The 22,193-nt window shown below is 43.8% G+C and overlaps 2 protein-coding genes across 4 annotated transcripts in view; both read right to left on the bottom strand.

The window, feature by feature from the left end:
- Nucleotides 1-14,709, bottom strand: part of RNF130 (ring finger protein 130) — a 49,391-nt gene extending 34,682 nt beyond the window's left edge. Inside the window, exons 1-3 of one of the 3 annotated variants that reach the window (XM_057376095.1) lie at nucleotides 14,089-14,709; nucleotides 13,745-14,029; nucleotides 3,664-3,858 (exon numbers count right to left, since the gene is read on the bottom strand). In XM_057376095.1, the coding sequence (XP_057232078.1) occupies nucleotides 3,664-3,858; nucleotides 13,745-14,029; nucleotides 14,089-14,173 (565 nt within the window). In that variant the 5' untranslated portion in view covers nucleotides 14,174-14,709. Of the gene's footprint in view, nucleotides 1-3,663; nucleotides 3,859-13,744 lie in introns of all 3 variants that reach the window. The other 2 variants (XM_057376094.1, XM_057376093.1) reach the window with 2 other exon arrangements.
- Nucleotides 14,710-21,603: 6,894 nt separating this feature from the next.
- The window catches only part of FLT4 (fms related receptor tyrosine kinase 4), a 52,500-nt gene continuing 51,910 nt past the window's right edge, over nucleotides 21,604-22,193 (bottom strand). Inside the window, exon 30 of the mRNA XM_057376037.1 lies at nucleotides 21,604-21,839. Coding sequence (XP_057232020.1) covers nucleotides 21,620-21,839 — 220 coding nt within the window. The 3' untranslated portion in view covers nucleotides 21,604-21,619. The remainder of the gene's footprint in view (nucleotides 21,840-22,193) is intronic.

Genomic DNA, 22,193 nt, shown 5'->3' with positions numbered 1-22,193 from the left:
WAACTATTTTGTTCTTGACAGGTTTATGGCCACCACACACCAACAAAAAAGAAATTAAAGTGTTATTTAACCTGCATTTTCTTCCGATTCCCATAACTGCTTATAAAAGAGACAGCTACTCCATATTTTCTCCACCACACAGGCTCTTTTTTACATTAGACAGTATCAGTTTTGCTTTAACAGAAGCAGCAAGCAAAACCACTCATWAAACTGCCTTCCTGCCAGTGACATCATAGTCTAACACAACCTATGCTGGGAATGATGTCCTTTGCTTAGGTTAATAGAAGACATCTACAGGATTGTGTAAGTAAGTTTGTTTTACACATACATGATAATATATACAATGATATGCACAAAGAAAATAAATTGTTGCAAATAACACTAACAGAAATACAGGTATTTAAAAAGAAGTTCACCAGCTCCTGAAGGTCACCATTTACTTTAAAACTCAAAGGTGAAAACAAAGGGGCAGAGACTGGGTGGAATATGACACAAGAAAAAGCCAATTCTACCATTAGCAGCAGAAATTGTTCATTTAACACAGTGATGACAGACTGATTCACTGAGACAGTTGTTATCCAGCCACCAGAAGGAATTGCCATTCTGCTAAGTAATATTTTGAGAACGAACAAATTTCCATAAGAATAAAATYTTCAAATGTGTATTCAAGCATAAAATAGCTTGGATAAAATATTAATCCTACAGGTGAGAAGTGCTTCCTAAGCTATTTTCACAGGGAATCACCTCTCTGCAGGTGGGCAACATACATAAATCTGTGTAATGTGTTATTTATTTTTACCACAGACACTGTCTGTGCGGGTGATTGGAATTCATGCAAATATCCAAGCAGGAAAGCKTGCAGTTCATACTGTGCATTATAAGCAGTTGCTGCTTTCCTCTCTGCTTCACCAGGAAGACAGAATATGTCTAAGGCTTGATATGCRGCAGCACAAAGATTATGTTACAGTAATGTAAAATAACACAAGGTCTACTTTCTCCTTTGTCTGGAGAAYGTAGCCTGGTCATCATAAAACAGCTGCAAAATTGTTTTGTGAAGACTGCATTTTGAAAGAAAAGATGAATACAGCACAGCAATAGACATCATATGGAGCTAACACCATCTTGGTGGCTCACCTTCGTCCTCACTTGATATCAACTCTGACCCACACTAATTTAATCAGTACAGAACAGCTAACAAATACACAGGGGCAGCTCCTCCCAACCTTAGGGACAGAAAATACTAAAGATCAGTGATGTAGTGCACTGGAATATATAATTAGCAGACCACACAGATTCATACAGAATCAATTAGGCTGGAAGAGATCTCTGAGATGATGTGGTTATTCACCACCTAGAAAGCACACAAGCAGTGATATGACTGAAAAGGCAGAAATACGAAGGCTAGGGAATGGCTTGAATGTGTGCAAGTCTGCTTTACACAGAGTGTTAGAAAAGACTCATCCCATAAGCAAAGGTTCAGGAATCTATCTCCCACTTGGAWAAACTCCCAACACTGGGAATGCTGSACTCCAAATGCTCCCYGTGTTGAGACTAACACCAAAAGACTAGACTACATACAAACACTTGCAGCTCCTTCATCAACCCACCAGGAAATCATTTGCAGGAAGCTCTGCAAAGTGATTRCTGAGGAAATCCCTTGCATGTCCATAACACAATCAAAACAAAGGCTGTGGAGCAATATTTCTCTTCATTACAGGTGCTACTTCAGTTCCAGAAAATTACTTTTAGCTTGTCACATAGTTTGAACACYTCAAGTCCAATATTAAATTGGAGACAGAGCCTTTAGCACAAACCAGGGCAAAGATTCCAGAGTTAACTGAGCACATGAATCTCAACCCCTGTATCTCAAATACACAAAGCTAAAATATGCATAATCTCCAGTAAATACATTTCTTTTAAACCTTACCATAAGTAAGAGTAAATATTTGGAACTCAGCATGCTGAAGACAGTATTGGTCTTTTCCCCAAAAATCAAGTACCCAAACAGCTGCCTGGCTACCTTACATGACACTGTTTTACTCTCAGCAACGCTCATATTTTATTTCTCGCGATAACATTTCAACCAACCAGAACTACTGAGCCTATTGTTAAAGTTTCAAAGGCAACAGACTGGTTTTCTGAGCTGAAACAGAGAGTGAACAAGGATTTCCTAATAAAACACAGATCCCTTCCTATTGCTATRAAAGCAACTGCCAAATCTAACAGCATTATGAGAAAGAAGGTATTAAAAGTTATAATCAAACCCACAATATGATTTAACACATAAGAGAGCCAACAATGCCAAAGCTGTATTACTAGAAGTAGCCTTTTTTCTGACACACTGAGRTATTCCAGGCCATGGGAAAACTCATAAATTATTGCTAAACAGAGACTGCAGAATGTACATTCTTACACGTAGTTCAAAGAGTGTAGAGCTGAAGGCTTAGGAAGGAACTACAACTGTAGAGAGAGAAATGGGGGAAAAGAAAGAAAAAAAGAAAAGAAAAAAAGGAATGTGGCAAGAAGTGTTTTATTAGAACACGTGACTTTTTGCTTGCAGTTTACTTGTAAAAATGTCTAAGCAAGGTACCTGAGATAAAATTCAATTGTCAACAGGCTTTAAATTGCTACATGGAGGTCAAAACTCCCCTGTAAAATTCCTGTGGTATACAGAATTGGGAACGTTAAACCCCTCTAAACCAGAAGAAGACACAAGACATTTTCCTTGTAAAGAAAAGAAACAGCCATAGCATGTCTTTAGTAAAAGAATTCAATTCTAACTGTGTGACAATATGCAGAGCAATAATTAGGAAATTCTAGTTTCCAAGCAACCCCTTATGCTTCCAGAGACTGAAAATATTCTAAAATATATAAATCAGCCAGCAGTACTACCACAAAKAGAGGTATGTGCCTTTTCCGATTAAGCTAAATAGTTCCAAATTGAGAAAACCTTCTGGAAAATGAAAAAGGTAGTTATCAGAATTGCACAAATATTTCTTAACCAAGGAAAATGTTTACAAATGAGGCTTCCACCAGCAAAAGTAAGTCACTAGGAATAGTAAAATTTTACGCATCGGTAGCTGTAAAAAAGTAGAACTCTCTCTAAACAGATTYACAGCATTATTTTAGACAATTTATAGACGCAACTGCCCTCCAAATCACTGTTKGGTTGGTGTCTGTACGACACTCAGACTCTTTGCAGGAAGAGAACCCTCTGTAAACTGTCATTAAAAAAAGTATGGAAGCTCAGATCCCGAAATACAACTGTTGACATTTGATGGTCCCTGCCAGAACAGCAAGTTGAAGACATGCTGCTACRGAAGTCTTCAGGTACAGGTGCTGCGTAAAATTCTAGATCTTGCATTATATAGGTATGTTAGCTTCTCTTCTGCAGAAAGGTTTGAGAGATTGCTCCTCAGCTCTTACAGGCATTTCCTCATTCCAACACACCCACATCCCCACTGCAGAAAAAACTCTTTGGATAAATGTATGTAAAAGGAAAATAACTTTTCAGAATTACTGGCTTATTTCACTATATTGCATACATGCAGAAATCATTAGGGAATGGGCAACTTCAAATACCAGCTGTCCAAAGCCAAGGGCTCTTTAGCAATAGTTTATATGGCAAAAGCATTATAGTGAACAAGAGTACATTTTATTTACCTTGATGAGTCATTGTGACAGGTTCATCACTGGATATATTGTTGTAAATGACCACAGCTGTGGCATTATGTGAAGCTGCTCGCAGTATTTTCTCTTTAAATGTACAGTTTCCTCTCTGTAGTAAAGCAATCCACTGCTTGGTGTTTGGTGGGACCTGGAAACGTGTTCGAGGGTCACAGCCCAGACGATCTGCAACTGAAATAGGAAACAAATTTACATATATGGCAATTTTGTCTAACAGGCAAAAAAAAAATCAAACCAAAACCTAATTCCAAGTTTGCTGAAGTACTTAACCATTATGCACTAGAAAGCCACTATCCTCTTGTCAAGAAAGTCAAAAGAGAATTGTATGCTTATGAAAAGAATACTTAAAAAAAAGAATTCTCACGCACTGAAAGCTGTGACTGTATGCCCGAGAATTAGGCTCACTAACACAAGCTATTTTTAACTCCAGTGCAGCTAGAACAATGAATTCGCATTCAAATCAATACCTGCCTAGAGGCTGAAAAGCATTAGAATATGGTTCATCTGCTATAGGCATTTACAAAACAGCTGTTTATCAGTCATTCTGGGGAGAACACATCTTTCTTTTTTGTTTCTAATACAGCCGTAAAAATATCACTGCAGTGGGAAGTAAAATTAAACAAAGCAGTTTGTGAAAACAAGATTTCAGAGTTATCTGCCATGTGCAGGCTRCTGTAAAAAAGGACAATATTAAAAGCTGATCTTGTAAAACCCCAGCAGCCAACATCAGCTTTTTACATATGCACATTTTGTCTACAAGGAAATGTATTCAAATYCATAGAGAAACAAATGGTTTTGGAAACACAATGCACTCGTCAGCTGAACAGGTATAGATGGTATAAAGGAARAGTAACAGAAATGGCAAATGCCAGATGTCTGAATTCAACAGTGTGCAAAGCTCTTTTGTCCTTTCTGATGGTGTAACATATCCTGGAACARCCCAACCCACAGAGCTCTGTACAAAAGGCACAAAACCCAAGGCAGAAGATAACTTCACACTACAGCAGCTGAAACCGATGAAAGAGGGATCTGTTTGCACAACTGGAAGCACAGTTTAGTSTCAGACACTGGCCATATCATTAAAGGATTTTATAAATTTAGAGCCAGTAGCCGTTAATAATGAAAATGTATTTATCCTTTCAAATGCCAAGAGTATAAGAATCTTTGGCTACTAAAAATAGTTGAGATAAACAGTGATTTTTTTCAAGATATAAACAAACAATTTATTTGCATAATAGCTTAGAAAACACTACAGTTTTGCAATGTTAAGAGCAAYTGAAGTGTCCCACAATATTGTCCTTTTCAAGAAGTGAGCTCAGAAAAACTACAACATTTCAGCAAAAGATCTACCACAAAAAAAAAAAAATATCCAGTTTAACATATTAGCTGGAAACAAAACAAAAGGTCTTTTTAAGCACTCTCAGCTTAACATAACTGAGCTTAAAACCTGTAACAAAGAAGATTCAAAGAGCTAATGATGTTTTCTGAAACAAGAAAGACAATCTTCTGCTTGCCTAAAGAAAGCTMGTGCAGAATAATCTATACTGTGGCAGACATACAGGAAGTCGTTGCATCTCTTAATTTGGACAAGAAGTGCCTCTCCCTGTTCCCCTGGAARGAGGGTGGGGAGCCAGATACCAGCACATCCTTTTCACAATTGTTTTTCAAGTCTGTATTAGACATCTCAGACACAGAGGGCTATTTGCTGTATTTTTGTTTCATACAGGCATCGGGAAAAATCTGAAATACAGATGCCTGAAGCCAAATTTTATAATGTTTTCTTCCATTACYCTGACATGTTTACTTAAATCCCTGTGGAAATTGCTAGCTAGCACWGATACACACATGCTGTTTTGCAGCACTGGTTATGGCGTCACAAACAGCAACAATCATAGAAGAGCCTGTTCATGCCCACTGCACTTTTGCAGCTTGTCTTTGTAAYCCTAATTTTGAGAACAGTATGTATTTTTTAAAGGAATTATAGTTCTTTTTGAAAATGTAGAAGAATCACGACACAGCACGTGTGCCACCAACCTGGATGCCCTCTGTTAAGATAAAAGCAGTTCAATGCACCATTCYCTCTAGCTCTGAACATCTCCACTTAAAAACCTGGGAGAGGGAAAGCACCAGCAGACTGTGATAGGAAGTTTCTCAAACCTTAAAAGCTAAAAATTCCATCCTTTTCCCATGAAATCATATTCAAGAATCTCAGATATGATACATCTGTTGGAAAGTACCATTTTCTAAATGGCTATAATTCCACAGGATCCCCTCAAACTGCCAAAAATAACTCTGAAAGTAGATGCTATGGCCAACATAAAYTTACTTAAAATATACAGAATTATTAAAAATAGTAATCCTATGGATTATGTACTGTTTGCTTCAGTACAATTCAGTACAAATCACAATCAAAATGAAAATATGAAGTGAAAACAAAAATGGCCACGAAACCAAGTAAATGGTCAGTGAAAAACCTTAAAAACAACAATGGGCAYTGTGAATGAGGAGGCATCATTCTCCAAATTAATGTAGGCATCTTGAAATTTGTATGCTTGAGAAATTTTAGTTTAATAAGCAACAGATAAAGCAGTAACAGAGAACATCTGTGGGAAAAGTAGTACAAAACTTTCTATCATGGTAGAGATCAAAGTCTCTCTCAGCTGCAGACAGAACTATGAAATGTTACTGGACAAAGCAACAGAATTATCAAACAAGATATTAAGAAACTRAAGCTTTCCAGATATGGACCAACAAACACCACTCAAATGCTTACAGCATGTTATKGCTGACAAGGTGTAGTAAGTATATCCTGATGAAAATTTAACAGCTGACAATATTATTTCAGMACTATTTAAGTAATTGAGGAAACAGTGAGGAAAACATTGAGGAAAATCTGGTTGGTTTAGATAAATCTGAACTAAGTGTCTGCAAATCACTTCAGATTTAATAAAAAGTCACAACGTACTTTTCCTTGAATTAGCATYCCATTACACCACACAGAAGTAATCTTTTTACTTTTAACTAAATAAAATTCAGAAACAATAGTGAAAAATGTGGGGGTTTCTAATTGTCTTTTTCATAGGCTGAAGGTACTCTGAAAAGAGTGAAAGCCTTAGAATCACAGTCACCCTTCTATAAAAGTGAGATGGTTAAAATAAAACATCTCCTGTACAGCTCAGGTGCCAGGGACATCAGTGGCTCTGCAAGGGACACACACCAACAGGGTCAGACAGAATCATCATCAACAGCTCTCCAYTACCCTGCCATCTATGATCTAGTGTCCAAAGTTCAACTAGAATCTACAACACAAGGGCTGCAAGTATTACCTGGATGATCACAGAACTGTTTGGCTTGGAAAAGACTTGTAGGATCATCAAGTCCAACCATTAATCTCACACTGCTGTGTTCACCACTTAACCATGTCCCTGAATGCCACGTCTACACGTCTTTTAAATCCCTCCAGGGATGGTGACTCCACCACTACCCTGGGAAGTCTGGTTCAGTGCTTGACACCCTTACAGTGATTAAATTTTTCCTAACATTGAATCTAAACCCACCTGGCACAGTTTGAGGCAGTTTCCTCTCACTGTGCCACTTGGTACCTGGGAGAAGAGGGTGAACCCCACCTGGCTTCACCCTCCTCTCAGGAAGTTTTAGAGAGCAAGAAGGTCCACCCTGAGCCTCCTTTTCTACAGCTCCCTCAGCCTCTCCTCATCATTTGTGCTCCAGCCCCTTCCTCAACTCCTTTGTCCTTCTCTGGATATGATCSAGTATGATCCTCAATGTCTTTCTTGTAGTGAGGGGCCCAAAACTGATGTTACTTGCCAGAATGAAAAGCAACTTTACATTAAATTATTCTAAGACAAAGCACTTGCACAGAAAAAGATATAAYCAGGAGCCACTCAGGGAAATTCAGAAGATACAAGCATACAGAAAACCATTAAGTATGTTTCCCTATAGGTGTGCTACTCTTCTGGCTTGTTTGAAATACAAGCTATTTGCTCTGCCYATCTCTGTGTTTATCTATGCATCATGTGTTGGCAAAATCCCAATTTTCTGTTAGAATTGGCAGCCCGCTGGGTTAAAGAGCTATGTACAATGTTGTTGTAAATATCTCCCTTCCTACCTTAAGCCCCAACACCAGAGAAGAGCCTCTTTACAGAAGAATCAGCTGTGATTTAAGTACCCACCATTAGGCTCAAGTTTGTTTTCTGCTTTATGAGTGCTTCAGTTTCCTTTTGCAGAATACACAGGGCTGCTCAATTTGTATAACTGTTTTTCCTTGAGCATTTTTTTATAATTTAAGACCCCTTTCTGCKGAATGACTAAGGTTTGTGACAGCATTTTAGGGATTCATGTAAAAAATAGTTAATAATGCAACAGATCCAACCAAGGATCTCCTCAACTACTGAAGTAGTGGCAAGCTTACMTTAGCACAGCAACAGTACTTTCCTTCTCCTCTTTTCCAATTGTTTGACCACATTTTAGCTTTCTCAGTGTAAGAGGGAAAGCCATTTTGTGGGAGCAAAAATGAAATTAATAGGGGAGGTCTCAGAGGCACTGTCAGAAGTGGACATCTGTCTGAACCGTGTTCTGAACCGTGGCTGGGTTTGCCCTCTCTCACACTGTGCATTCCTGCAGCTCTTGCATCGCTTCAAACACAACTGTGACACCCCCCTTCAGCCAAGGCTGCAGCACTGGCTGTTATCAGACTTTGTCCCCAGTTCACAGAAACATCCCACTCCCTGGGCATTAACCATTTTATTCCACGCAGGCTTTTATTATTTTATTTTTTTCAGTTTCGTTGGTGTGGGGTTTTTCTGTTGTTTTTTTTATTTTTTTTCCTTTAAAGGTCAGATATCTTGCTATCGATTTATCTTAGCTAATACTGTACTCTGAGGCCCCAGTTGGCAGAGCTGGTCTGCTTCAGCTACACACACAGAAATCATTTTAAAGTCTGACCTTCAGTCACTGTAATACAATAGCTGGAGAGACATCACTAGTATTTTGAGGGGCAGCAGATCAAGAGGCTTTTTCGAAAAGAAACCATAGAGGAATACGGGAAGGTGCAGTGCCATGGAGGCTGCACCTTCCTCCAGTACTGCTGCTCAGGTAGGTGCTATGTAGAACACCTGACTGGTAAAGTAAGACAGCCTTGTACGACACATTAATTATAATCCTGTGATAAAATTTCCAGAAAAGGAATTCAGCTGGGAAATTCAAAGAGGCAACCCAGCAGTGCTGATTGATTCTTATTTCAAAGAAGGGTACTAGTGCTATCCCATCAGGGCTTAATACATGCAATAGACTTATTTTCTTTCAATGTATTACTACTTGTGTTATTATCAATACAGTTCTTATTCAAGCCAGTCATAATTTCTACTTTATAAGGTTGTGCCAATGAATCAATAAGTTATCTACAGCAACATTTTATTTTCAAYAGCTCTTTCAGGTAATTGCTTTGACTAAAGCTGGCTTTAGCACAAAAAGAAACTCTTTGAATGAGAGGTAATCTTGTTTCAGGGAAGAAGTTAAACAAAAGAAAATCACTGAAGCTTAGGAGAGTCCTATAATAGTTCAGATTTAATCTTGTTAGCTCAGTAAGTAYTCTACAATTATGGCTATAAACTCCAATATATAACCTTCACTTTTGCTATCAATTAATGACTRCTAATTAAGCTGGATACTGAGACCAATGGTGAAGGACAGAAGCATGGCACAAGATTTTCCCTACCCTACTCTACTGATGTATTTGCTTGCTGCATTTTCCTAAGCCTTACTGGTTTGGATTCTGGGCCAGAATTTCTGTCTGAATGCTGCCTAAAGCTCTGCAGTTACCAGGAAACTGGCATTTCAAACCTTCTGCAGATAAAACTTGTTCACACAACATGTTTATGAAGTGCCAGATGCTACAGAATGCTGTAGTTACAGCACCATGCAGAAGATACACCTCCTTTCTAACACTGAGCCAATATTGTTTCTTCCACACTTTCACCTTTTTCTAACATATGTTTTTCCTCACATTCTCAGTCTCTYTGCCCAGCCCCAACCTTTCTACCCCTTGGGGAGATCTCTTCTTTCTATGAGCTCTTTCTCCAAAGCAGCTTTCCTGCAATCATCACCTCCCACAAGCTCTTTAGACTCCATCCTTTTCCAGCCCTCCTCACCCCCTCGCTCCTGACCTACTGGCTCAGTGAATCATAACATTTCCAAATTGGATTCTGCTGTTATTTCACTTCTTATCACCCTATCTCCAGTCCCGGTCATCCTGCCTGCTTCCCAGCTTTCCAAGCCAGTCAAGGTGCACAAAACCTCACCTCCCAGCAAGGTGTGACCACCCACARGGGACTCTTGAGAGCACACAAGACTGACATTTACAGTCCTCAAACTGGAATCCAAGCACAGAACAAAGAGCAACAACCCAGACTCAACAGTCACAGAGTCCTGCTCCCCATGGAGATTGTTTTTGAGGGAACTAAGCCACAAAGCACTGCAGTTTCTACCAAGAACCATTAAGGTAAGTACTCAGTGGCTTCTAGCTTAGTTTGCAATGCCAAGAGGAATATGCCTGACTCCTAAAGGTCTGCACCACAACTGGTGTTAGGAACCCAGTACCAAAGAAGATCAAAATCCCAGGTCATTGGAGTGGTACAGGGCTGAACACTTGCATGGTGCATGTACAGACATCCAGGAGTACCCAGGCAGCTGCTGTGAGAGGATTGGGCTGAAATGACCTGAAAGTGTTCAAGGCCAGTTTGGACTTTGGATGAGGCTTTGRGCAACCTGGTCTAGAAGGGTGACCCTTCCCAAGGCAAGGGGCTTGGAAGYAGACAATCTTTAAGRTCCTTTCCAACYCAAACCACTCTATGATTCTATGAAAAGGTCTGGTTGCACAAAGTCACAAATAACAGAGTAAGGGACTGAGTGAGAAGTGCTCTGGAACCTCACTGAAGGGATACTACAAACCTGAACTAAACGATCAGAAAAACTGCACCAGGCTGGGAAGATGCATATCACTGTTATCCTTTCATGCAGAACAAGACGAGTATTTTCTTTTTTTTTTTTTTTTTTTTTTTTTTTTTTTTTTTTTGCAATCTGTGAGCATTCATATGCAGAAACTGTTTAAAACACTACTTTACTAAGAAATTAAGTCATGACAAGAGATTAACAAGTTAGAAAAGGTAAGACACAGAACTCAAAAGTAGAAGGATGGACGAGAGATTAATAAAGAAACTATGCTGCTATTGTGCATCTAATGTTCTTGGAAAAATATGCGCACACAGGTGCTGAATGTACACGCAGCAGCCAACTGTGACCAATAGCTCGCTGGAGTTGCACTTTCACAAGTCACATTCACAAGCGGTCATGCCAATTACTGCCACCCCACTCCCAGGGGAACATTGCCTTTGAAAGCCCATATCAATTTCATATAAGCTCTATAAAAAGAWCAGGGAAAGAGTTTTAATACATGTATTAACATGACAAGGTTGGATTCCACTAAAGTCCTGTTAAAGACATGGGAGAAGTGATTGACTGTCATGCTGCACTGAGATTTAAAAGATGGGTGATCACATGGGACTGGCATCTTCRAAAAGTAATATATAAAATATTTGGTCTAATCAAGAAAAGCAGTCAAAAAACATCATAGAACACTTACAATCACAGGTTGTCCATTAGAAATGGTGTATGATCAGCAGCAGATCATTGGCCCTAAATCCTGAATTAGTAAACTCATTTATTTCCCTGCAGATAATGAGTAAGAGATTTAATAAGATGCCACAATCAAGTATTCAAGGCTAGACTGAATGGGGCTTTGGGAAACCTGGTCTAGTGGAAAGCATCCTTACCCATGGCAGCAGGGTTGGAACTTGATGATCTTCAAGGTCCCTTCCAACCCAAACCATTAAACMATCCATGCCATCAAGGTGCTAACAGATCACCCACATTTGTGAAAATTTCAAAGACAGACCATAAATAGGTGAATATTTGACATCAAAGCAGTTTCARATTCAAAGTATCTTCAAAGTTGTTAACAACTGTAGAGTCCTTTTCTTCTGAGGATACATGAAAACTGTGGCAGAGCATTCGCTGCTGGAAGAGCAGTGGCTGGCAGCTACTGGTGTTTAGAGCTATTAGAAAAAAATCCGCAAAGGAGTTCTATAGCAATATTAACAGGCTGATAAAAAAAAACATTAGAGCAATTACTTTCAGCAAGACTGCATCATCTTTTATCAAATCTGAATATAAAAAAGCATTTGTTCAAGAAATGCTTAACTAAAAGCATTAAATATTGCAGTCTTTGTTACTACATGAAACGTTTTTAAAGCATAAGCACCTCAGCAAAAATCAAATGAAAGATAAGTATGTAACAACCTACACAGAGCAATTCAGAGTATMTGAAAGTAAGGAAAACAACTGCTGYTGTGACTGCTTTGTCTGTTGTGAAACAGAAGGGCAAGACTGAATTTCCCCAGTAACTGGTAACAGTTTTAAACCACAGTGTCAAACCATGTCTGTGGTTTGCACCTTGCTGTGCTTTCTCAGTAAAGTTATTCATCATAGTACTTAGCAGTAGGTACAAAAATGCTGTTTATGGACTGTTCATAATTTCATTTAGCTCTTCTCATTATTAGCTGCCCATGAAAATGCTGCCAAAGCCTCTCTCAACGTTTTCATCACACCTTAGTGAAGGCATTATCAAAAAAAAGCAGAGGCAAATGAAAAAGAAATTAGTATCAAAAGTTTTTCTTGACAAATAATGCAACTCCAAAAAAATAAAGTGCTTTGATACCTTGCATATATTAAAAGGCACCAGTTTTAAAACTCATAAAAATACTACTTGCAGTAACAGTGTTTACATGCCTAAAACTTTCAGGACAGACTCTTGATTTCATGGGGGTTGTGTGGGGGTGTAAGTGAGGAATATCAGGAAGCGTAAGAATGACTGCACATATTTGATGATAGCTGATAGGTAGGATTTGATGTACAAATAGAAACTGTTTTAGAGTAGACTTCCTCACCCCTCCACCCAAAAATCTACCCCGTTAATATATTCTAGTTATATTTTGCAAAGCTAATGAAACTGAGCTCCACTGAGACTGGAAAGCACCTGCTGATGCACAGTCAGATCTATCCAGACCAGAAGCTTACAGAGGCTGCCTATCAAGATGCATTTGTTCTGAAGAGCCATCAAAATGTTTTCCTGATCTTAAGATCTGACAAATTCCCTAAAGGTTCTAATAATACAGTAGTTTTGTGTATCAATTCTTCTAAAACACTCTAAATATTCACCTGGATTCTAGTTTTAACTGACTCCAATATTTCATTTAATATATTATTCAGATGTTTACTGTCCAGGAGGCAGGTTGGGACCCCTGTATTTCATCAAGTGGTCAATTTCTTAAAGAYGGCAGTTTAGATAATGTCAAGAATGGTTTTCAAAATAAGATACTATTAAAACTACATCACTATTACTGAAGAAATTGGCTTCACTTCAGGCAAAAATCAACATTTATCAGAAAACAACCAATGGACAACAGCTTTGCTTAATTAAAACAAAACTTATTTAAACGCTCTATCAGTGTTCAGTACTGCATACAAAGGCATTTTGGGCTGGCTATAAGAGCAACACCTTGATAGCATCAGTCCTTCCAAGGCTCGACTGGTAGCTTAAACAGTGTTTTTAGGAACTGCACACTGAAMAATTGTGACTTCATGCAGCTGCCAAAGCCATCCAGATGCACAGCGAGATGGCTATGCAGCTGTTCTGAGAATCMAGGCAATGCTGTAACCAGATACTGTCAACGATCGCTACCCTCTCTGTAATTAGTTAAGGAATAACACCTTCACCACTCAATAAGCCCAGTCTACTGGGATCCATGCTGGAAAGCACATTATGCTTTGCTGAGCCGTTATTCAAGCCAGCATTCTCAGATCATGGATTTATTTCATTTTCCTCTAGGCAAGCTCTTCCTCCTCGTTCGTCAAAGCTCTCTAGGAAAGTCTGCCCAGCCCAGGCAATGACCAACCACCCGACAGCGAGCGAGYGAAGCGTTACCTCCGTTGATGGGGACGGGAGCCACCAGCAGCCCCTTGACCTCCACCTTGGGGGAGTCCTGYCCGTAGCGGCCGCGGTCGATCCGCAGCAGCGTGGGGCCGCCGCGCTCGGGGCTCAGCACCGTCACGTTGATGAGCGCGGTGTAGTACGCCTGGCTGGCGTTGTCAGCGCCGGCCGGMCGGACCCGGCCGTGCCACAGCAGCAGCGGCAGCAGCAGCAGCACGGAGGAGCCGCCGTTCCAGTGCTGGCGAGCCCACCGCCAGCTCATCTTCGACTCCAGGCGAGTCGACGGCCGTCACCGGTTGCCTCCGCCGCTCCCCCGCGGCAGCGCCGAGCCCCGCACGCCCGGGTGTGTCCTAYCCCATCTGACAGCCCGGGAGCGGAGAGAGACCAAAAGCAGGCGGAGCGGGGAGGAGAGCTCGGGCTCATGCCATGGGAGGAGCCAGGGGAGTCATGGCAGGTCCCAGCCGAGTCCGATCCGCCGGCGCGGCTCCCAGGGGAGGCTGCTCGGGAAAAGCCGTGCTCCGCCGGTCCCTCGGGGCTCCGCCGGTCCCTCAGAGCGCCGCGCTCACGCCGCCCGCCCGCCGCCGCGGGTGAGCTCCGGCCGGGGTAGGGGAGGGGACGAAGCGGGGGCGGCGCCGCGGCCCCCTCCCCGCGCAGCCCCTAGCCAGCCCAGGGGAGGCAGCTGGCAGAAGCCGCCGCCGCTGCTGCTTCAGTCGCGCGCGCACAGAGCCACGGAGCTCTCCTCGCACTCGGCCCGCCGCGCCGCCTCGGTTCGCCTCGGGGCTCGTCGCCGCCTTAGTGCGGCGGGCGGAGCAGCTCAGTGCGCAGCCCGGCGTCCGCAGCCGGCAGCTGTCGCTTCATGCCCGGTTCGCCCCGAGGGCGGCAGGGCCCCCGCACCGTCCCGCGGCTCCGCCACCGGCTCCGCGCCCGCGCCTCGACTGCAGCCCCGCGCTCCGCGCTCTGCGCAGGCGCCGCACGCCCCGCCCCGCGCCACGAGGGCGAGAGGCGGCCTGGGACCGGGGCCACGCCCCCCAAGGGGGCGGAGCCAACCCAAAGGGCGGGGTCACTGTGTATGATGTAATGGTGGGCGTGGCCATGGCGGGGTGGGCGGTGGGGGCGGATGGAGTGACACCGGGCACCAGCGACCCGCAGTCCCATAAGGAATCACATCACAGAATCACAGATTGTTGGGTTGGAAAAGACCTCTGAGCTCATCGAGTCCARCCCGTCACCAAACACCASCMTGTCAACTAGACCATGGCACTGACTGCCACWTASAGTCTTTCCTTAAACATCTCCAGGGGTGATGACTCCACCAGCTCTCCTGGGCAGTCCATTCCAATAYYTAATCACTCTTCTGTGAAGRAAGTCTTCCTAATGTCCAACATAARCCTTCCTTGGTGCAGYGTAAGATGTACGGACATGTACAGGCTCTCATGGCTCCTCTGCATCTGGAAATATTTCCAAATTAGGAGCTCCGACCACCAAAAAGATACAGAGAGAGTTTTAAAGCGTGTCAGAAATAGGGGGTGAAAGAGCTGTATGTGTGAAAATGAGGTGGGATGTTTTCAAAACACAGCTTCCGTGTCAGGGTTCTTGCCCAATTTGGCGTTACTCACTTCTGACATGCTAAAATGGGAAATCGTACTTACACTTAAATATTGTTAATAAAWATTAATCCCAGGAAACAGTGTAAAACAGGGTTTGATGAATGATCAACTAACATGGTTTTAAGGATTTCAGCCACTTGGGAGATGTAACAAAATAGTGTAATGGCCTTCTTGGATTTTGAAAGGCAAACAAACTGAAAATTAGTTACAGCACAGAGAACAACTACTGCAGGACTGTGAGCTAGGATATTTTTTCTAAGTTTCTTTAAAAATGGCTGTGAAGCTGTTCTTTTGAGATATGGTCTCCTCGGTGACTTTCCCAGCTGCATGTGAAGGCCGTCAGATAAGCCCGGTGTTTAACCTATGCATCTTATTAACCTGTTTTCTTCTAGAAGCTTTTKTATTTTATTCATTTGTGATGCACCTGGTCACACACACACGTAAGATAACACTGCCAAAGCACAGTCTACTTATTTCATTGAGATGCAAGTAGTTTAATCCTGCCCTTGGAGRGATCTGTTCTATTTCCGAGGAAAGCAGCAGGCTTGCAAACCTGCATCTCAGAGCAGAAGGGACCTACAGACTCTGCTAAAGGCACGTGTGGCTCTGTAAAATCCTCTGAGAAGCTGTTTCTGCAAGGCTCTGTAGAAATGTCAATACAATCCAGGAAATTATTCTGAAGCAGCAATTGAATGTTCTGCTTACATTTAAAAAGAAAATTTGATTTTGTTCYTCTTGGTAAATGCTAGGTGAGGAACCACATGCTATTGATTGCCTCCTCATTTCACCCAAACTTTCACCCCATCCGGAGGGTGAGAGCTGTGGCTGACACACTGATACTGCAGTGTGCAGAACATGTTTTGGAGCTGTTCTTGCTTTGATTTCTCAGCACTAAGAGCTCTGCATCATTCTGATGCAAAGTCATGTGCTTTATTGCCRAAATGTCCTCAGAAGGGGCCAAGAAGTCCTGGGAGCCTGAAGGATTCTTTGCTATCACTGTGCTGACCTTCAGAGAAGGATCTCAAAGCACTTTTGGAAAGCATTGAGGAAGCAGTCACTGGCCATGCTAGAAGCAAAATAAGGGGCCCAGCCAGAGCATCCCCAGTTCTTTGCTCACCATGTGAAACGGCTGTTTTTTATTTTGCCCTGTCTGGTTTCCTGTGGGCTGTTTCTGCTGGAGAGAGGTGCTTCGATGCCTGTGTGAGGGCTGTCTGCTTGGTTCTATTGTCACCGCCATGGCCATCCCCATCCCTCCTCATACAGCTGGGATGTGGCATGGATCCTCACCTGCCTCCCAGACTGTCCTACTGATGTCCTGTGGATGGGCTGAAGGCAGCTGAGGAGCAGCCAAGGGGGAGTGCTCATGGCCCCAGGAGAGGAGCAGCCAAGCACTGCTCCAGCATGCACCAAAATGGGATATTTCATCAGCAGAACAGCAACAGTCTCCCCGTTCCAAATAGGCAAGTCCCTGCATGGGGAAAGGAGAATTAAAAGGTCGTTTTGGGTGTTGTCACMCCATAGTGGAGTTAGATGAAGAGATGGCGGTGGAGAGGAGCGGAGATGTCCCCCTTCTGTCCCCTCAGTTGTGCATCTGCCACTGATGGCTCATTAGGGGACATTATTTTGGTCAAACAAATAGTGCTGACACCTTTACAGGGGTAAGGAGGGAGCTATGCCGGAGCGTTTCTTCAGCTCCCGGTGATTTTTTCTTTAGGGGAATGATCATGAATCCACTCAAGTCCCATTTCACAGCGACCAGCTGGTTGAGCCGCGGTCCCGCCCGTCGCTCGGCGGTGACACCGCCACAGGCGCGCCGCCATCTTCCCGGGGACAGAGCGCCACCTGCGGGCCGCGGCCGGGGCTCGGTGCCGTGAGGAGAAGGGGAACTGGGAGGGAATTTGGGCCATAATGACACGGGGGTCGGGGTCTGGGGGGTCTGTGCCCTGAGGAGAATGGGGGTCCGAGGCGGAGCTAGGTGTCATGAGAAGGGGAGGATGCTGGGGGTTGATGCCCTGAGGAGAAGAGGGGCCTGTGGGGGGTTTGGTGCCATGAGGAGAAGGGAAGTCCGGGTGGTGGTGTTGCCCTGAGAAAGGGGGTCCGGGAGGGGTTTGATTCCATGAGGAGAAGTGGGGGTCCAGGAGTCTCTGGTTCTCCCAGCGTGGTGAAAGAGGACAGGAGGACTGAGAGCCCCAGGGCCGAGGGGATGGGGAAGGGCCGTGGATCCGGGGCACAGGGCTGGGTGCTGTGCTTTGCTTGCTCCTGCCAGCGAGCTTAGTCAAAGAGAATCTGACTTCACCAAGAGAAAAGACAGAGTTTCATTCTGGAYGGAAATGCCACAAGGTCCAGCTGTTTCTGAGAGGATGTGGGAAAATGCAAAAGGACACAAAAGACAAAATAATAAACCCAAAATGTGCTGATGGCTTGGGCCCGGGCTGGGCTGCCCCAGGGGCAGAGGTGGCCCCAGGAACCAGAGAGCAGCTGCCAGTTATGACTTTATTCATTTTCACATTTAGATATTACAACAAAACTCTTAATGACAAAGGATAACAAGTACTATAGAAGGAGAGGAAAGGAAGCAGTGTTCTAACTGGTTTGATATATAACTGTGAACTTCCAGAGACAAGACTCAGTGTGAGTTACGATCACTCACATATGCTCACTTTAGGAAAACTCACAAGCAAACACCCACACACTCACCCACAGCACACACACACACAAACAGATCATGCTTTGTACTCACACATAACCCCTTTTTTAACCTACTTTCTTCAAAGGCAGCCCACTGAAACATTGACTGCTGCTAGAGCAACAACAGGTACCAGGTTAAAATATTGCAATATAAATGTAGTGTTACTTGATACACAGRTTTTTCTTCAGAGACACACGTGTATTTGCAAGTAGGGGACCCAACACTTTGTTTTTAGGAGGAAGGAATGTCCTCTCAATACCAACACTTTGTAAGGAAAAGTGAGACTGGGCATAGAGTAGAAGCAGCCATTTTAAAGGAAGGTGAGGATGATAAACAGCTTAGCTTCAATGTTGARTTCCAGTAAGAAGCCCAAAACCAAAACCAAACAGAGAGTGCATTGTGAACAGAGCAGGCACAATTATCGAACCCTGGRTTTTCAACATTGAAATACTCCCTTGCTGCTGTGGAAAGACAGACAACACTCCCGTCTCACGTCTTAAAACCAAACCAGACCAGCTTCACTTCATGCTCATGCTTATCTGGAGACTGTAAAAATAAAAAACCAGAAATAATTCAAGAGAGTGGGAAGGRTTATCAGGTTTGCACATCTAATTTTAGTATACCTTTAGAGAGCAAAAGTACAATTGTCTCAACAGCTCTTCAATATCCCACATTACATTTGTTCTTCATCAGCAGGAGTGTCTGAAGAGGAGCCGGCTTTTGCTCCTATCAYGCTGCATTGTTCGTGCAATGCTGTTGACACAGATACAATAGGATCTGATTCCACCCTCCATCAAGATGGTGCAAGAGACAGAAAATAAACTTCTCTGGAGTTGAATGTTCAAAAATCAGATGACACAGGAGTGCTTTCCCCAGGGTGAAGCAAGGGATTGATAACAATGGCTCTAACAGCAGAATGAACCCCTCTCCACAAAGATGCTTGTGAGCAATTTACAGCTAAACCTAGAGAAAAAAAATGCAGCTGTACTGGATGGATGTCCATGCTGACAACCAGCCTGGACACTAAGATGCCTCTCTCCCCTTTCAGCTGAGGAATCCTGACACTGCCCTGCAAATGTCATGCTTTGCTGGCACATACCTATCCCTCACATATGGACAGGGTCTCACAACTATTTTGAAATTCTGTTTTTCAACTATTATTTTGTTTGTAGTCCTCTTTGTTGGGCCCTCTCTCAGATGGGACTGTTTCCAGGCAGAGAACTCTTTGTGGAGCCCAGAAACAAGACTGTCTGGGTCCCATGGATACACATCACCCAGCGAGCAGCCTGAATTTAGCTCTGCTGGATACCCATGTCACATGCTACCCATGTCAGTGCCAGTGGAGACCTCTAGCAGCACGGGCCACATGCAGCCTTCCTTCTGCCAAGGGAACCACCAGTTCAAAAAGCAGGGGAAGATGWGGGCAGGAGAATTTTGGTCTGGTCTACACCCTGTTGGCTGTCCTACTTCCTTGGCTTGGCTCTCCAGCAGCTCCTGCCAGAGGATTCTTACTGAGTCGTAACAATTACTTAAAGATGCTTAAGCTCCTGGCAACATCAGGGGACACCAGTAGAAGTCAGGGAATTCATTGTCACATGCGGTTTCCAATTCCACATTTTGAGCCAGTTTGGCTCAAGCTGGTCTGGTTTCATGCCTCTTTTTTGCCATGGAAATTGCAGCCATGTCGTYCTGCTGACACAGAAAGGGAGGGGAACATTGACCGAGCTGCCCAGGCTTAGAGAATCTGAATGACAGGCATGCTTTTCCCATCTGCTAAATAAATCTACCCATTACACTTGTGTGGAGAACTATAATTAAGACTTGGCAACATCATCTATAAGGACTTACAGGCTTACGTCAGGAAATGCGTAAAACCCTCTGCTGGAAAAGAAATWCAGTTTGGGAAAGCTGTACATCTGACAGGAAACACAGTTTTACAAGTCCAAACCCTTGGCTCTGTGACAGAGGTGTGGCCCACAAGCARAAATTCCCTGGTGCTGAGATGCCCTGGTGCACAGAGCTGTGCCAGCCACGGGCATGTGGGAGAAGAGATGATGACAAGCTGTTCAAAYRAGCCTCTTCAMCCAGACTCCTGAGGTGGTGATRTAACTGTGCTYTGTGGCTGAGCTCTTGGATTGGGARCAGGATGGAAAGGAGTAGGTGGGAAGTGATGAGGCAGCATTACAGAAATCTATAGAGAGGGGCTGTGGAGGTTCCCCAGAGCTCTGAATTTATGTGGTGTCCCTTAGAAATAAAAGACCAAAATGAGGAGATGTTTCCTCAGCAAATAAATGTTTCTTAATCCTCCAGAGATGGTGTGCTCTGCTGGAAGCTCTGCAAAATAACTGGAGAGGAGCCCACTGGGCAGAGAGTGCCTCCTTTGTGTCAGGGAACTTGGGAGACAGGAAAGATCATGGTCCATCCAGGAGAATCAGGGCTTGAGCCTTGGCCAGGTGCTGTGCTCCATGTGTTCAGTGATGCCAACACACAAGGGGATGCAACCCAGAACATCTTACTGCTGGAGCTCTGCTCCTTCCATTGTTTCCCAAATGCTTTGCAGCAGCTTGAAAATAAACATTTCACTCCCTGCCTTTTTGATCTTTTTCCTCCCAGCAAACAGCCCATTTTTTCTCTATGTTTGGAAGCTCAAATTAACCCAGCTTTGCTTTAATTTCTCACTTGAACAACAAATAATCTCAGCACTGTTCTGGGAGAMGGGGAAGGCGAGGCAGCAGACTTGTGAATAACCCGCTCCCAGCAGAGATCATAAAAGAACCTGTTTTGCACAGGGCCTGCAAAAAGAGTTGCTATTTATCTCACCAGGAGCACTTTAGCCATCAGCTGATGACCTACTCAGCACTAGCTGTGTTGAAATGTCTATAATAATCCTAGTGATAAGGCAGATTGGCAGGTTTCCCCCCAGCAGAGATGAGAGGGATGTGGGTGTTGCTTGCAGAGGAKATGGAGAGGCTGGCACCTACTCAGGATGAGCAGCATGCATGAACATTTACAAAGATCCCTTAGGGTCTCTCTGCACACCTCTTTAAAATGTCCTGCTCTTGCTGCTAATACCACTAGGGATTTCTTCCCTTTGATTCTGCTCCACAGCTCAGYAGCTGACATCATGATGAGGGGAGGAGGAAGCAATCCAAGGAAAARCATTCAGGCTGCACACCAGGAAGAAACTTGAGACTAAGACAGATCTATTTATATCTGACCTGAAATGGGCTTTCTGAATGGGAAGCTGATCTGAGCGGAGGCTGGATGTTAGGCAGAAGGTACTGTAGTGCTGAACACAGGCACCCACTCTCTGGCAGAATGCATCTGTCTGAGGTGCAGGAATAAAAGAAACATGAGCAATCGGTGAGGGGCTCTCTCCAGTTGTGGCACGGAGAAGCTGCAGCTGGAGGCGCTGCATGGTTCATGCTGTGGTTCCAAGGACATCAGTGTTCCCTGTCTGTTTGGGGTAGGTCTCCCGTTGGTTTGGGCACAGGTTGAAGGAGAAGCTCTGAGTGACCCTGATGATGTGCTGGAAGGTGAGAGGGGATGCCTTGGCACCAGAACCTGGTGCCATTAGTACTGCTCGGAGAAGAAGGAAGCATGGAGAGTGGGGGGACTGGCCCCCTCTCCAGGTGGGGTGCAGCTGCCATCCTCAGAGTGTTCCGACAGCTCCCCATATTCACTGTTGTAAAAAGTCTGGCCTCCGACTTGGGACCCATATGACGGCCGACATCTGCCCCGCAGGTCTGACTGTTCCCCTGACAGCTCCATGGTTCGACTGGGCCCTTTACTGCTGTGAGGGAGAGAAACACAGAGAATGAGAAACCTTGGCACACCTAGAAAAGCCTCTGTCCTGCTTAGAAAGATCCCAGCTTTAGGAAATCTCATCTGCTAATGCACRGGGCAGACACAGGGTCAGGAATGGATTTGCACCTCCATTTCAAAGCACAAAACTAGGCCTTGCTTTAATTCTAAGCACAGCCTGTATGTTTTGTGACAAATCTGCACATAACCTGGTACAGTTACCTGAGCTCTTTTAGATACCTTTGGGATACCTTCTAGATACAGGGAAATGTTGAGATCCCAATGAGTAGGAAGAGACAAGAGACATTGCCTCTGTTGCTTCTAGACCTGGCAGGAATAACAG

This window comes from Malurus melanocephalus, unplaced genomic scaffold, assembly GCF_030028575.1.
Source record: "Malurus melanocephalus ecotype Western Australia unplaced genomic scaffold, MMel_1.1 scaffold_269, whole genome shotgun sequence".
Classification (NCBI taxonomy): domain Eukaryota; kingdom Metazoa; phylum Chordata; class Aves; order Passeriformes; family Maluridae; genus Malurus; species Malurus melanocephalus.
Note: the sequence above shows the minus strand (reverse complement) of the source record. Positions and strands in the feature narration are given on the sequence as shown.